The 15,626-nt window shown below is 44.3% G+C and overlaps 1 protein-coding gene across 1 annotated transcript; it reads left to right on the top strand.

The window, feature by feature from the left end:
• The first annotated feature begins 5,083 nt into the window (after nucleotides 1-5,083).
• trmt2a (tRNA methyltransferase 2 homolog A) lies at nucleotides 5,084-15,625 on the top strand. The gene is made up of 12 exons (XM_083644151.1): nucleotides 5,084-5,143; nucleotides 5,625-6,251; nucleotides 6,771-6,879; nucleotides 7,534-7,715; nucleotides 9,211-9,325; nucleotides 9,722-9,837; nucleotides 10,599-10,710; nucleotides 11,426-11,548; nucleotides 12,062-12,137; nucleotides 14,020-14,136; nucleotides 14,313-14,409; nucleotides 15,056-15,625. Exons 2-12 carry the CDS (start codon nucleotides 5,629-5,631, stop codon nucleotides 15,228-15,230), a joined length of 1,845 nt encoding a protein of 614 aa, XP_083500277.1. The 5' UTR covers nucleotides 5,084-5,143; nucleotides 5,625-5,628; the 3' UTR covers nucleotides 15,231-15,625.
• Nucleotide 15,626: the final 1 nt, after the last annotated feature.

Raw genomic sequence — 15,626 nt, 5'->3', positions numbered from 1 at the left:
TTATTCCACACTGATTAAACAGACAAGTCAAGAGATCATCCAGTCAGCTGTTCTCAGTCATTGTTGCCATGAGCTGTGGCCCTCCCAATATGGCCGCCAGAGGGCAGCATCCATCAGCTGAAAGCTAAAATATGATAACCGATCCTCAAAGAAATGCCCTCTGCACTCAAGTAGCCCTGACTGCAGTACGCAGATCGGGGAGTGGCTCAACCTCAACGTTTGACTCATTTGCATCGACGTTTGCATCGGATAACCTCTTCACTTCACGTGAAGACTCTGGTAGGAGCCGGCTTTTAGACCTAGACGTGAAAATGGCACAGTGTAAAATGGGAAATGCGTGACGTTCGCCGGGCTGTTGAGGCTACATTCATATAAGCATTAGACAATCGAATAGCCATCATCTGAGTAATCTGCAGGAAAGATCAACTGATGTTTAATTAATGAAATATTGTGTTGCTTGTGTTTGTTGTTGCTTGCGTTTGTTGAGTAAAACAGAAGATCAGGATATGAAATAACAATTAAATGGTAAATAACAGTAAGCTATAGGCTATATAAAAAAATCTGATCATTTGTTTTGGGCCGGTCTGGGCCAACATTTGTTGTTGAGATGAAAAATTATTTAATTTTGTCTTGTGGATTTTAATTGCTGTGCCTTTTGTCTATTCTTTTCCCCTCTGATATATAGAGACACCTTTCTATTATCATAGATGGTGAGGTCACTGAAATTACTAAATGCAGGGACACTGTCCCTTCTGTATGAATGAATGAATGAATGAATGAATGAATGAATGAATGAATGAATGAATGAATGAAAATTTTATTTACGTGTCAGGACAATTTACATGACCCATCCCACATGGGATTATCAGACACATCAACATACAGTTATTTCCATATCTATTACGGTGCTTGAACAATACAAAACCGTACAAACACACACACGGCAGCACGCGGCATCAGCAGCAAAACACAGATTTAACTACAATGTGTATTAAGTAAAATATATGAATTATCTATCATATGTCATCTTTTTCCTCCTATCCCACGCATGAGAGATATATTCGGAAAAAGCAAAGATGTTATCAAAAAGAAATTCAAGTATGGCACCTTCTTCAAAATCTAACAGGTTTAACTCAGGGGAGTGAACTTTTTTAAATAGTATATCTCGTAAGTCATGATACAAGGGGCAGTACAAAATAAAATGAAATTCATTCTCCACTTCCTTCAGCTCACAATATTCACAAATCCTATCCTCCTCCGCCGTCCCTCTGTATCTGCCTGTTTCAATATGTAAAGGCAGAATACCACATCGTAACTGAGCACATAAGGACCTCTTATCTGTAAGTAGTACACGGGAGAAAAGCATATGGTTGACAACCATATAAAAGGCCATTCCACAGTGAAACACAAAGGTGCGGAACTTACATATATTACACAAATTAATTACTTATTATATATATTATATACTATTTTTTCACAAGTATGAATCTTGTTCCCTTCATTCCTCTCTTACAGAATTCACAATGATCAAGTGTGGCCTAAGTTGTTGGACGGCAACACATTTTCATTGCTGCTATTGTGCAGCAACAATTATAAATAGAATGCAATTTGCAAGGCATTTACAAATACACCAGCTCCCATGGCGCATCGCAGCTTCCATGGCACCCATGCAGCACTCTGTGGCCCCCACACAGCCCCCATTGGCCCCCGCTCAGCCTCCAGAGGCCCCCACACAGCCCCCATTGGCCCCCGCTCAGCATCCAGAGGCCCCCGCTCAGCATCCAGAGGCCCCCGCTCAGCATCCAGAGGCCCCCGCTCAGCATCCAGAGGCCCCCGCTCAACATCCAGAGGCCCCCACAAAGCCCCCATTGGCCCCCGCTCAGCATCCAGAGGCCCCCACACAGCCCCCATTGGCCCCCGCTCAGCATCCAGAGGCCCCCGCTCAGCATCCAGAGGCCCCCGCTCAGCATCCAGAGGCCCCCGCTCAGCATCCAGAGGCCCCCGCTCAGCATCCAGAGGCTCCCACACAGCCCCCATTGGCCCCCGCTCAGCATCCAGAGGCCCCCGCTCAGCATCCAGAGGCCCCCGCTCAGCATCCAGAGGCTCCCACACAGCCCCCATTGGCCCCCGCTCAGCATCCAGAGGCCCCCGCTCAGCATCCAGAGGCCCCCGCTCAGCATCCAGAGGCTCCCACACAGCCCCCATTGGCCCCCGCTCAGCATCCAGAGGCCCCCGCTCAGCATCCAGAGGCCCCCGCTCAGCATCCAGAGGCTCCCACACAGCCCCCATTGGCCCCCGCTCAGCATCCAGAGGCTCCCACACAGCCCCCATTGGCCCCCGCTCAGCATCCAGAGGCCCCCACTCAGCATCCAGAGGCTCCCACACAGCACCCATTGGTCCCCGCTCAACATCCAGAGGCCCCCACAAAGCCCCCACTGGCCCCCGCAGAGTATTCTAAAGCCAGTCAACAAAATAAATTCACTTGTCCTCATTGCACAGTGAAGTTAAACAAAAAAAACTTTAAAACACACTACAAGAGAAAGCATACCCACCACTTTGAGACAGTGTCTCAAGGACAGATTTTTGGCCTGTCAGTGTGTTGATGTTAAACATGGTGTGTTTGCAATTGAGAAATCATTTATTGGGCCAGCAACACCCATACACATCCATCAAGGTTGTAGATGTGGGATGTCACAGAGCTGGTGTGCCTATAAGAACCACAATCTGTTTCCTTTCTAGAAGAAACTGAGAACTTGCCAGAACTGGGAACAGGGAACGGGGTATGTTACCTGTTGTGGGCTTTTCTTATTTCACTGTTTTCTGCCTTCTCCAACCTGGTTTTCTTTATTTTTGATTAGGAGGATGCTCTGCTTAGGGACACCATTGAGGCAGCAAGGTGGTGTGGCACAAAAACATTCAAGGGAAAACTTTCCCTTCCCCAAGTCATCACCATGGACAAGGAAGATCGCTTGAGGGCAGTGGTGGAACTGCGACAGATGTCTGATGGCCTGGATGAAGAGGAGACTGAACTAAGGGAACCGTTCATGTTCCATTTCAGTCTGCAGGAAGATTACGAAGAATTTTGTGTAGAAATTATAGACACAAGGCGAATGCGGGTGTCTGCTCCTTTTGGAATAAAGGAATAGAGTGTACAGAACACTTATTGTTTTTGACACCGACAGGAATAAAGCGTGTTCAAGTGTCAATGGCACAGACATCACTTCAGTCTCTGATCTCCTTAATGTAGCTGATATAATTGAGTGTACACAAATTTAACATGTGTCACTCACTTGTGGAAATGCTATGGTATATATTTTTTTAAATATAGGCAGCATGGATAAAATAATGGACTTAGTAAAAAGAAAACATTTAACAAGTAAAAATATAGGGATGTCTGTCTATCAAATGCATTGATTTCACTTCACTGTTCCAATTCAGCTGGCCCTAGTTACACAGGTTTCAAGTTCAGTGGGAGCTGAACTTCAGTAAGAAGTTGTGTGTGAAGTTTTGAGGGCTCATGAAAATGTAAACGTGTTCCCATTATTTTATTCACAAGATGAGACAAGAATATCGAATATTAGTTAAAAAATATCCCAACACCTACACAGAACATTACAATAATAATGTGTTGTATTCACTGATGGATAAACCTATACAAAGTCTGCTAGGATCCCCACTAGCTGCTAAACACAGTGATATTCAGAGTCGATGGGTTAGGTTTTCTATAGATACCTGGTTTCGTCTAGTGAAACAACTTAAAATTCAGAAAGAAATAATATTGAGGTGGCTGAGCTTTGACCCAGACTTTAAGCCAGCTGCAAGTGATAATAGATTTATTCAATGGGCAGAGAAAGGAATCACAGCACTGTTTGTTGGTTCAGTTTGATAAGCAGGAATTTCCAGACAATGTCATAAAAATACGATCTTGTTCAACAGGATTTTTACAGATATATTAGAGTAGTTTTGTGGGTACATGATAAACACTGTAAAAAGAGTCACTATGAACTTTATCCTGCGGAGGGCAGTAATACGCCTAGAAGCGTGCACACTGCCGAAGATCTGATAGAAGAAGAAAGAGGGTTTTACTTTGAGCAAAGAGCATGGAAGGAAAGAGAGGACACTCCGGCCATTTTTGGAAACAGAATGCGCCTCGCAGTGGTCAGCTGCGGTAGCGCGGGCCCCTATAATCAGCCTCTCTAAACAGTAACTCAACGGGAGAACACTCTAAATTTCGTGGATTCACATATTTTCTGGGCGTACTGTAAATCTTGATTGAAGTGGTGTAGTGCAGGGATGTAAAACAACAACCATATTGTGGAAACTAAGCAAAAATTTTCTTTTTTTTCTTTTAGTTTTTTCAAGATAAATAGTAAATGCAAAGGACCCGAGGTTAAAACCACGGCAACGCACTTCTGACGGAGTGGACGACAGCCGCATTAGCTATTTATCTTGAAAAACTAAACAAAGAAAACGAAAAATTTTGCTTAGTTTCCACAATATGGTTGTTGTTTTACATCCCTGCACTACACCACTTCAATCAAGATTTGCAGTACGCCCAGAAAAGATGTGAATCCACGAAATTTAGAGTGTTCTCCCGTTGAGTTACTGTTTAGAGAGGCTGATTATAGGGGCCCGTGCTACCGCAGCTGACCACTGCGAGCCTGTGCGAGGTTCTTTTGGCGCTGTCACGCTTCCAAAAATAAAAAATGGCGGAGGCTGCTGGGCGCTGATGTTGCAATGGGGCAATATGGAGCTGTCAGTTCTTTCCATAAAAGTTCTTTGCTTTGAGTGGCCCACGTTGAGCCACTCCCCGATCTGCGTACTGCAGTCAGGGGCTTCTCTCTGCACTTGACTGTGAGAGTTTGTTCAAATCACAAACTTGTTATCAAATCACAGAACCGTATTTTTTAATACTGTAGATGCATCTTAAATGTAGGTGTAAAGGAAAATAAGTCCACATCAGCGAATATGAAGTGACTTTTCCCACACTGACCAATAGGCGGCAGTAAAATACCTTGAAGCATCTACACTACCGCAATCGCCACAAGAAGAAGTTCGTTATAGCACGTGGCTAAACCAACATGGCGGCGCCCTGTATTCCACTGAGAACTGAGAATTGAGGAGAGGAAGTGAATGCGAGCAGGTAGGCTGCCTAAGTACGTTAGGATAACGGCGTTTGTGACATTTAGCATGCAGAGAAACGATAAATTGTCTTTTTTTAGTTGTTAAAAGTTAGTCGAAATGTTCGAAGTCGAAGCTACCGTCTAACTCTACCCAGTGAGGCTGCACGTCCTGAAATATGTCTTAATATTGTGTAAACAAATACCTTAAAACGTGTTAGCGTTACATGTAACATATTCATGTAGTCATGTAGCTTAGACCTGTATTCTGATAAGACTATACAGGTACTTGTTCACATCATGTTACAGCTCTTATCACTCCTAACGGCTATTTAACTATCCTGTCAAGTAACTAAGGCTAGTTTACCTTTTGTTGTGCTGCTAGGAGAAATGTCAATATTTTAACTATCAGAGCTAAATCATTTCTTGGATGCTTGCATGATTAGGGGGAACATGCTGTTCATGTGCCTGCTAATAATGCTGTTGGTCATTCTCCCTAAACAGAATCATGGCAGATGTTAGTGACATCCCAGTGGCTGATACACCCCCCTCAAAGGAGGAGAGGGCTGAGGACCAAACGGAGGACTCCATGGACGGTGCCAAAGCTGAAGAAGAGGGCGGGGTGGGCACCGACCCCAGCATGTACCGCTACGTCAAAGGTGACTTGTTCACCTCCGAAATCTACAAAGTGGAGATCCAGAACCTGCCCAAGTTCATCGGCTTCAACGACCTGAAGAAGTTCCTGGCCAAGCACGGCGTCAACCCGCACAAGATCAAGCTGTTTGGCCGGCAGACGTTCGCCTTTGTCACCTTCAAGAACGAAGAGGAGCGCGACAAGGCCATGAAGATGGTGCACGGCATGCAGTGGAAGGGCCAGGTGCTCAGTGTGCGGCTGGCCAAGCCCAAGGCCGACCCCATCCTGAGGAAGAGGCAGCAGCAACAGGAGGAGGAAGGAGAGGCCGCGGCAGCGGGAGGGCAGCCCGCCTCCAAGCGCCGGGAGGCTGCGGAGGACGAGGAGCCCCTCAGCGTGCAGATAGCCAACGTGGTGACGCCCCTGTGGAACGTGCCCTATGAGGAGCAGCTGAGGAGGAAGGAGAAGGAGGTGGAGGGTGTTCTGCAGAGGCTGGCCAAGTAGGTTTATACGGAGGCTATATCCACACTAATCCGTTTTCGTTCTAAACTGCATAGCTTTTGCTACGGTTACACCTTGTGTCCACACTACCCCGGTGCTTCAGACCTCCGAAACCGGATAAGAACTGATACGCTGCTCACCCCATATCAGTTCTTTCTGTATTTCAGTGAGTGTATCAGTACTTTTTGGGTCTGAGTGACGATGGTACACTTCGACAGAAACAAGCGCGATAGCTGCGACCACATCTGCAAATTTCCAAAATGCAGGATGGCAGAGGCAACCCACCATACTCTGCCTCTGCCACCCTGCATTTAGAGAAAAAAAACACCGCCATGCCCCCCTTACAGCCATTTTTGCCTCCTAGCGCAAAAAGTGTGCCTGCTAAAGGGTGGTGAACTGTTTGTGGACCGACCAACCCGACTGACAGAGCTGCTGGTCACAGCTAAAATGCATTATATACAAACTCCTAGTGTGGTTAAACCTCATGTGAATACTTTGCCATTGCCATTGTTTTCCAGGGAAATTGGCAGCACCAACAAAGCCATGTTGCCGTGGCTGTTTGCGCAGAAAGGGAAGTACAACAAAATGTGTTGTCCTCTAGAAGCCATTCGGCCGTCTCCCTCTCAGGTATAAGAATATCACTCAACTCACATGTTATGGAGACACATATGAAGATTTTAATTCCAAAATGTTGCGATGTTGTAATGTTTTTTTCCTATTTACTTCCCACACTGTATATCAGTTGTTGTTTTTAAATATTGCCTGATGTTCATAAAATCAGTGTCTTAACATACTGTAAAAGTATTATCAGTGTCAACCAAAGATGTATCCCTTTAAAAAGTACGACTCATTTTAAATGTAGTGCAATCAGTGACATTGTATGAGCCAGTGGTTCTCAAAGTGGGGACCGGGGCCCTGAGGGGGTTCCAGGGGGTCCCCAGCAAAAAGGGGAACAATTTATTTTCACTATATCATCATCCATAAGTAACACAATGACACAATTTAATGTATGACTATTTTGGTCATGGGTTTCATACACTTAACATCCAATAGCAAAAATCGTATCAGATGGGGACCCTGGGACAAAATCTTATCAAATGGCGATCCGTGGTCTACTTTGTGTCAGTTTAGGGGTCCTTGGCATGATAAAGTTTGAGAACCACTGGTATGAGCAAGTGTTGCTTTTTTCATAAAGGCATATCCCATTTTGGAAGGTGGTGTCTTAAGACCTCTGATCCGGCTAAACAATCTTTCTCTATATCTTTGACTACATCATGGCAGACGGAGTACAGAAACAAATGTGAGTTCCTCATTTCAATGGGCGCAGATGGCGAGGACAAGACGATCGGGTTCCGTCTGGGAAAGTATAAAGGAGGCTCCTGTGCTGTGGTGGGGCCCGGCGACACCAGCCACGTCTCCGCTGAGGCCAAGAGAGTGGTCAGCGAGTTCCAGAAGTTCATTAGGTAGGAAATACTCCGTGTTTCACAATGTGGTGTGTTTGTATCTGTGAGCGTCTCTCTCATCCAGGGAGAAAAGCAAAGATTCAATCCAATGCCATTGCAGTACAGGTGTGCATAGAGAGCAACGAGAAACCTTGTATTGTGTACATACTTGGCCATTAAAGCTGATTCCTATTCTGGTTTGATTTGATTATGGGTTACATAGAAATGTGACTTCAAAAACACACTTTTGCCCCCTAGTGGTCAATTATCGAACCATTCTGTCCTTCAGAGAGACCCGATATACTGTAATGGTGCCCTATGGGGAAACCTCCATTTGGAAGAGTGGATTGAATTTGCTGACATGAATAATACGACCCAGGTATTATCATCTAGATGTAGAGCGTGATCAAATGTTTTGTTTTATGATTTTATTTTTAGTGTACAAATGATTCATGTATGTCTGATGACATCTATCAGACATCAAAGTGATTTCCAATACTGTAGTAGCAAACTTTATGGCAATGGTGTTTTGCTGAGTGTGGAACTATCGAAGGCTCTGGCAGTCAACAAGTCTGCTGCTATCCTATCTGGGAACCCAGTGTCTATTTTTATTTAACAAATAGACTCTGGGACAGCCCAACCTTTTTTCCCGGCTTCATGTACAGAGCGCCTCTCCTGCCACCGTCACTTCCTTTTCCGTGTCTGTGCTCCACTGTTTACAGTCTAAATAGCAACTTGCGCAATTTTGCCGATACTACTGGTCACAACCACTACACCTCCAGTAATTTTCCACTGTTGTTGTGAGACAAGTTGACGTCTTCTATGCAGAGTGTTTTTGCGTTAACGTTATTAGAAACGGACGCGGAAAAGGAAGTGACGGTGGCAGGAGAGGCAGGAGTACAGGGAGCCGGGAAAAAAGGTAGGGCTGTCCCAGAGTCTATTTTTCAAATAAAAATAGACTCTGGGTTCCCAGATTGGCTGCTATCTAATGGAGAGCAACTGTGATGATGACTACACCCTGGATTTACACAAAGAAGTGAACCTTGTTGACAATGTTGACAAATTGTCACTAGCCACTGTGGGCAGTTCTATAATGCTAATGTGGTTTTCAGTCTTTTGGCGGCCTTTTCGTACAAGTTCCGGACCGAAAAGTTAGCCAGTGAAAATGCTAGTTTACTGAAAACTACCATTCCGTTATCTCATGTTGGTGGATTGAATCTTTAACTGTTTGCTTTTTGCCTGGATGTTCCTGTCTGAATTGAGAAAAACGTAAAAACAGAATTTGAAATTCTAGTCAAAAGTTAAATTAAATAATAATCACATTCAGCACATTCAGCTTCAAATAATTGCATTTAATTTAAAATAATCCTGTACAAGTTTGCCTTTCAACATGTGGTGTTTCCAACCAGCCCCATGCTAGTATACTCCTCCACCCGTATACCATCCCCAAAATGCTTTGACGATGTCTTTGACAAATGTTACCTCTATTGAATTCCCCCCCATTATTTACACACAGGACAACACCATACTCTGTGTACAGTCCTGAAACATATGAAGGGCACTGGAGGCAGCTGACGGTGCGGACCACAAGGACCAAACAAGCCATGGCTATGGTGTTCTTCAACCCGCAGGTGCTGAAATGATGTCAACGAACCGCCCATCTTTTCGTAACACAATGTGAAATGCACAATCACAATGTTTGATTGCTTTCTCTTTCAGACTTGAAAAACATAGTCGCACACTTCTCATCCCCATACAGAATACACTTATATATTGTTCCCGTTTGGCCAGACAGGCTCCTTTCCTCTGTCATCATTGAATATGAATTCAGATGTACAGTATTCTGTTTTGGAGCTGTGAGTGTGCGACTATACCTTGAAGACTTGTGTACTACTTGCTGTTAGCAGGATATACTTTGAAGACGTGTGTACTACTTGCTGTTAGTAGGCACCTCGTTAATTCAGGGGTGCATTTCCCACACAGCCTTTCTCTCTTTGATCACTTGTTCTTTTGCTCACTGACTGCAGAAACTGGAAGAGGAGGAACTCACTGCATTAAAGAGCTCTTTAAAGAAGCACTTCACAGAGGGAGAGGGCAAAGACAGCGGCGTCACCTCCCTTTACTTTCTCAGAGAGGGTCAAAGGTCAGAGAAAACAGCACACTGTCACCGACAGACTCACAAGAACTTGAATGGTGAAAGTACAATAAAAGTTACAGGACGTTCTCTTGGTGACAGCGGTGCAGAGACATGTTGACTGCTGACATACTGCAGTAAGACAATACACACCGACACAGATGGGACAGAGACAACAGGACCCCAAATATAGTGCAAAGGGATACGGCAAGACAAGATGGACAGTAGACTGTACAATCCTCTCTCTGTCCATCCGTCACTAGGGCTGGGCGATATGGACCAAAAATGATATCTCTGTATTTTTAGGCTGAATGGTGATACACAATATATATCAGTATTTTCTACGAAGTGGGCTAAATGATCAGTTGTACATCAAAACACATGTGAGATGTAGGGCTGGGCAATATGGACAAAATCAAATATCACAATATTTTTGAGCAAATACCACGATCGATATTGCAACAATGTTGTAGGGATTACTATTGGTGCTTTCACAAAATATTACACAATGACATTTTTGATAAATAATCATAAGTAATGTGGATATAATGACCAAGTGGGTAAAGAAGGCCAATAATATAACAGCTAGAACAGTCTTGTAAGTTCTGAAAATTACATCACGTTACTACTAATGCAGCCTTTAAAACCAGGAAATCACCATATTAGTTAGTTACCATATCCAATATCATAAGAGCATATCTAGTCTCATATCATGATATTGATATATTGCCCAGCCCTAGCGGTATTGTAACTGATGTTTTTTGTCTAAGGAAATCACCCAACCCAGAGGACTTGCCCTGTGAGCTGGTGGCTGGAGAGGGCTACATTCACGAGGAGCTGCTGGGTCTCAAATTCAGAATCTCCCCTCACTCCTTCTTCCAGGTGAGTCAAAGGAAAACACTTTCTTTACCTGGGGGTGATTTGCAGAACACCATGCAATGTCCTGCTTCACATTCAGTCACTCCACACATTGATACTGGGAGCTGCCCAGTACAGATACAGCTTCCTTCCTACAGTTGGCCACTGAGCGATTAAGATAATACTCTGAATAAGACACTGCCATGTTAAACGGTATTTTGGGTCTGAGTAAGCAATAGTCGAATTAAGACATGGAGTATTCCAATCTTTATTGCATTATTGAAGTGCATTGTAGACAATGTACAGTATACACCTTAATCACACTATGATGTCCTGTTGGAGTATTTGCAGCATTTTGCATCATGTCAAACTGCTTGATGACACATGTTTTGCCAACTTGTTTACAGAAGAAAAGATGGCTGCCATGGGTAAAAGGAAGTCCAAACATGTTGTCTCTAACAGGGTAGAAACATGACACAAAGGCTTTCAGGTTAAATTCAGGGGGGAAACTCGGACGCAGGGATGTCATGTGGGGGCATGTCTTCAGTCATGAATCAGACTCTGCTCTGTAGCAGGTAAACAAGAATATGAATGGAATATTCTATAAGCAACTAATGTAAACACCTTCATCAAAATATTGTCTTATTTAGATTAAGGTCAATAGTGGGGTTATTGCAGTCCATGTAAATGCTAGCTTGTTAGCTAGTGAACATCGATCATTGTGTTGTCTCCCTGCCAGGTGAACACAGGAGCAGCAGAGGTGCTGTACTCTGCAGTGGGGGAGTGGGCCCAGCTGGACCAGGACAGCACAGTGCTGGACGTGTGCTGCGGGACAGGAACCATCGGCCTCTCTCTGGCTAAGGTAACGGCCGTCACAGGAATGACTTGATCCAGCTGTAAAAATATGCTTTGATAATGACAATGATGATGACAACAGGCAAAGCACATTGCCACTTTTTCTGTACATATGGTTCATCCGTCTGGAGTTTTTGATAAGACGAATAACTAGTATATTCTATTTTTTCCTTCTTGTATCACTATAATTTACATAACACAATTCAATTTATATTTTAGGTGTCTCTCTCGCTCGCTCTCTCTCACACACACACACACACACACACACACACACACTCGCACGCACAGCTATCAATGTATCAACAGCAAGGACAGAGTCCATTTTTCTTGCTAAATACAAATTGATTGCAAATTCCACCTACTCATATTATTAATGAGAAAATGCTGGTAAGTTAAAACACTTTTGGATTGTCTAAATTTGAGAGACACTGAATGATAAACGTGAGTTTTTTCCTGTAAATAGAACTGTGGGGTTCCCCTGCTAGCAGGTTGTGACCGCTTTGTTCCCTTCTGCCTCCAGAGGGTGAAGAAGGTGATTGGGATCGAGCTCTGCCAGGAAGCAGTGGAGGATGCCAAAGTCAACGCAAAGCTCAACGGTACGACACCCATGACCTGTAAAGGGGCGTTCACACCGAGATATTTATTTTTCGCTCTGTCGCTCAAGTCAACCCTTTGGAATCGCTCTGTCGCTCTGTTTAAATCGCTCATCAACAGGCACACGAAATGACGGACATGTGGGGGATATAACGTTACGCAATGTCATGCTGTTTGTCCACTACGAGCCACCGTCATTGTTTACAAGCTAAGCCTATCAGCGTGCTCCTAATGCGAGCTGCATACCGGTAGTACAGACTTCACTTCATGTCAGCTGTCAGCCTGTCAATGTGGTTTGTTGCCACACAATAAACCAGCGGTTTGTTCCAAGCCAGTGTGATCCTTGACTCGCTCTCACACGGCAGCCAATCAGCATTGAACAGCGAGCGACTGATGCCAGCGTATTTTCGCTCGAGTTGGAATATTTCATCTTGAGCGACGAGCGTATTTTCTCCCTGTCGCTCTGTCTCTGCCGCTCGGACGCCCAGCGATTATTCTCCCAGGCGAATATACGCTCAATCGCTCGTTTGCATTGACTTTGTATGTAAACTCGACGCCAGCAACAAACTTTAATAGGTCGGTGTGAACGCAGCTTAACTGCTAATGGTGCTTCAGGGGTGGGAATCACAGGTTTCATCACAATACAATATATCAATTATTTGGCTGACGATACGATATTTGCTTCTTTTTTTGAGCCCAAATTAGTTTTATCGTATTGGAGTCTGCCACGATACGATTTTGATTCAATTCAGGGGCCTGCGATCGATATGAGACGATATCATATGCCCATCTAACACAATCGCCAGACAATTGGACTCGAGTCATAGGGACTCGGACTCGAGTCGACTCGAGTCGGAAATTTGACGCCTTCCGACTCGGACTTGGAAGAAAATGACTCGAAACTCGACTCGGACTTGTGACAAGATCAGCCGAGTGCACCAGCTGGGCGTACGCCTAGGTTTACACGCTACGTCCGATGTAGAACTCAAAGTTACGACTAACTTAATTTTATGACTAGTGCACCCTGTATGCGCTGCGTCTGTGTATGGAGCAGGCGTAAAAGTTACACCCAAATGCGTAGCTACTCACTGACAGCTGTCTCATCTTGATCTGCGCGTGATGCGGCCGGAATCTTCTCCAAAAATATCGATCGATATGTGCTGTAAATAGACGTTTTGGGCGCAGGACCTCCGCTCGTCGGCGGGTTTTTAAAAGCTGATGCGTCGGAAGATCTTTCAATTTCTTCCTGACTTCGTCAATTGCCCGCAGTGTGCAGTCTGCCATCGCATTCAGTACTGATTGCACTTGTGATCAAACTGCTTGTGTTGGCGCTGTTAAATTGAGCTGTGAGAACGTTTCTATGCTTTGAATACAACTCTATAAGTTTGAGCTGAGTTGGAGCTGTCTGTCAGCTGTCTCGAGCTCGTCTGAGAGAAGTGTGTTGCTTGGCAACAAGCACGTATTAACGTGAACGTGCACGTCTGCAGCCTAAATAATCTCTGCCTTGTCATTTTTTCTAACCTGTGACTTGACTTGACATAACCTATGACTCGACTCGAGACTTGTCTTGAAATAACATTGTGACTTGACTTGACTTGATTTGCCGACAAAAGGAAAGACTTGGGACTTGCTTGAGACTCGGGACCAATTGACTTGAGACTCGCTTGGGACTCGGATCAGAGGGACTTGGACAATTGTCTGACAATCGCTTACATTTATTATCAACTCACAAACGGCAACTAAAATGAGATTTGACAATTTTTTGACCCTTCCAGACATTTAAATGGAAAATCTATTGGATTTTGAAGGTGTTATCTTAAAGCTACGTATCAATGTTTTCACTTTGCATCGATACATTCATCTGACGTGTTTTTATTTCCAAAGGGCTTAGTAATGTCGAATTTCACCGTGGGAAGGCTGAGGATGAGTTCCCCAAAATTCTCAATGCTCTTGTGTCTCCGAAAGTCACAGCCATCGTGGATCCACCGAGAGCAGGCCTACGTACGTAAACCACCACATCACCAGACACCATTCATCATAATGAAGTCTGAGCTCGTTTCATGAGTTGTTCCTTTCTGTCTCTCATCATGTCAGAGTAAATGCGTCTTGTTTTCTGTTACTTCACCTTTGGGAAGATCCCTTAATAAGTCGGCTCATTTTTGACTTCTTGTGGTCAGATTCCAAGGTGATCCTTGCCATCAGGAGAGCAGAGCATCTGAAGAGGCTGGTGTATGTGGCATGCAATGGCAAGGCAGCCATGAACAACTTCATTGAGTGAGTTATTACATTTTAATTGTGCTATTATGATAGCCATTAGCGTTAAATCGTATGAAGTTAACGGATACTGGTCAGTCAGTGACACTCAACCGCCATTTTTTATTGATTACATGTAGAGTTTTAGTCACATGGTCTAATTGCTGTTTCAGAGAGGCCATTTACACCTGGCGTTAACATGCGTTTTCTGTGATCAGATTGCAATCAGATTGTGTTTTATCACTTGAAATGCCAGGTGTAAACACCCCCAAAATGCATTGAAGATGGATTGCAATCTGATCGGCCAAACCACCTCCGGAGGTGGTCAGGGATGCATTGTGTACACATTGAACACAAGTGTAAATGCAATGTGTCCTCTCAATCTGGATACAGCAACTTTATGCGGATTGAGAGGACAACCATTTCTGCAATCTGATTGCAGTCAGATTGCAGAAAATGCATGTTAACGCCAGGTGTAAATGGAATCAGGCTGAAGTGATAAAATAGAATGTGATTCCATTCTGATGGCAGAAAACGCATGTTAACGCCAGGTGTAAATGGCCTCAGAGGTTGTAGTGTAATTTTGAAAGAGGTGTCACACTGTCTAACATAGTGGATCTTATGCAGTGACTCATGTAGTTTGTGGTAATTGCGTGCCTCTCCTCAGCTTGTGCAGAGCGCCTTCCAACAGAGTCCACGGAGCCCCGTTCCGTCCGGTCAGAGCTATGGCCGTCGATCTCTTCCCACAGACCATGCATGTGGAGATGCTGCTGCTTCTGGAGAGGGTGGACTACAACTCCCAGGGCGAGACCAGCAACAAACCGGAAAAGACCGCCTCTTAGCCTTAGTTACTTGTCCTGTGTAGCTCTGTGGCAGCAGGCAAACTAGCAGGGTTAGGGGTTTGATCCCCACTGAGGCAATATAGCCCTGCCCCTTTTAGGAGGAGACACAAGACACTCGCTGTTGACAATGTAAAATAGCAGTACAAAAAAAACGTATAGAAAAATAATCATGTATTGCAAATTATTTGGCAGCCCAATTGCAATACCGTCACAGCCCACAGGTTGGGAATGGCTGTACTAAACTGTATCCTTATTCTGCACATTTAGTTTCAGAGCTTTAATTAGCTATGTTCAGTCAGAAATGGGCTGGTGTGAGGCTACAGTGGGAAATATTACTTTTTTTTCACCTCTGAGTTTGTACATGTTTTGCTGAGTGAATAAAAAACAAGTCCTACT

This window comes from Poromitra crassiceps (genome assembly GCF_964638095.1).
Source record: "Poromitra crassiceps genome assembly, chromosome: 10".
Lineage (NCBI taxonomy): Eukaryota > Metazoa > Chordata > Actinopteri > Beryciformes > Melamphaidae > Poromitra > Poromitra crassiceps.
The sequence above is the reverse complement of the archived record's forward strand: the minus strand, read 5'-3'. Positions and strand labels throughout refer to the sequence as shown.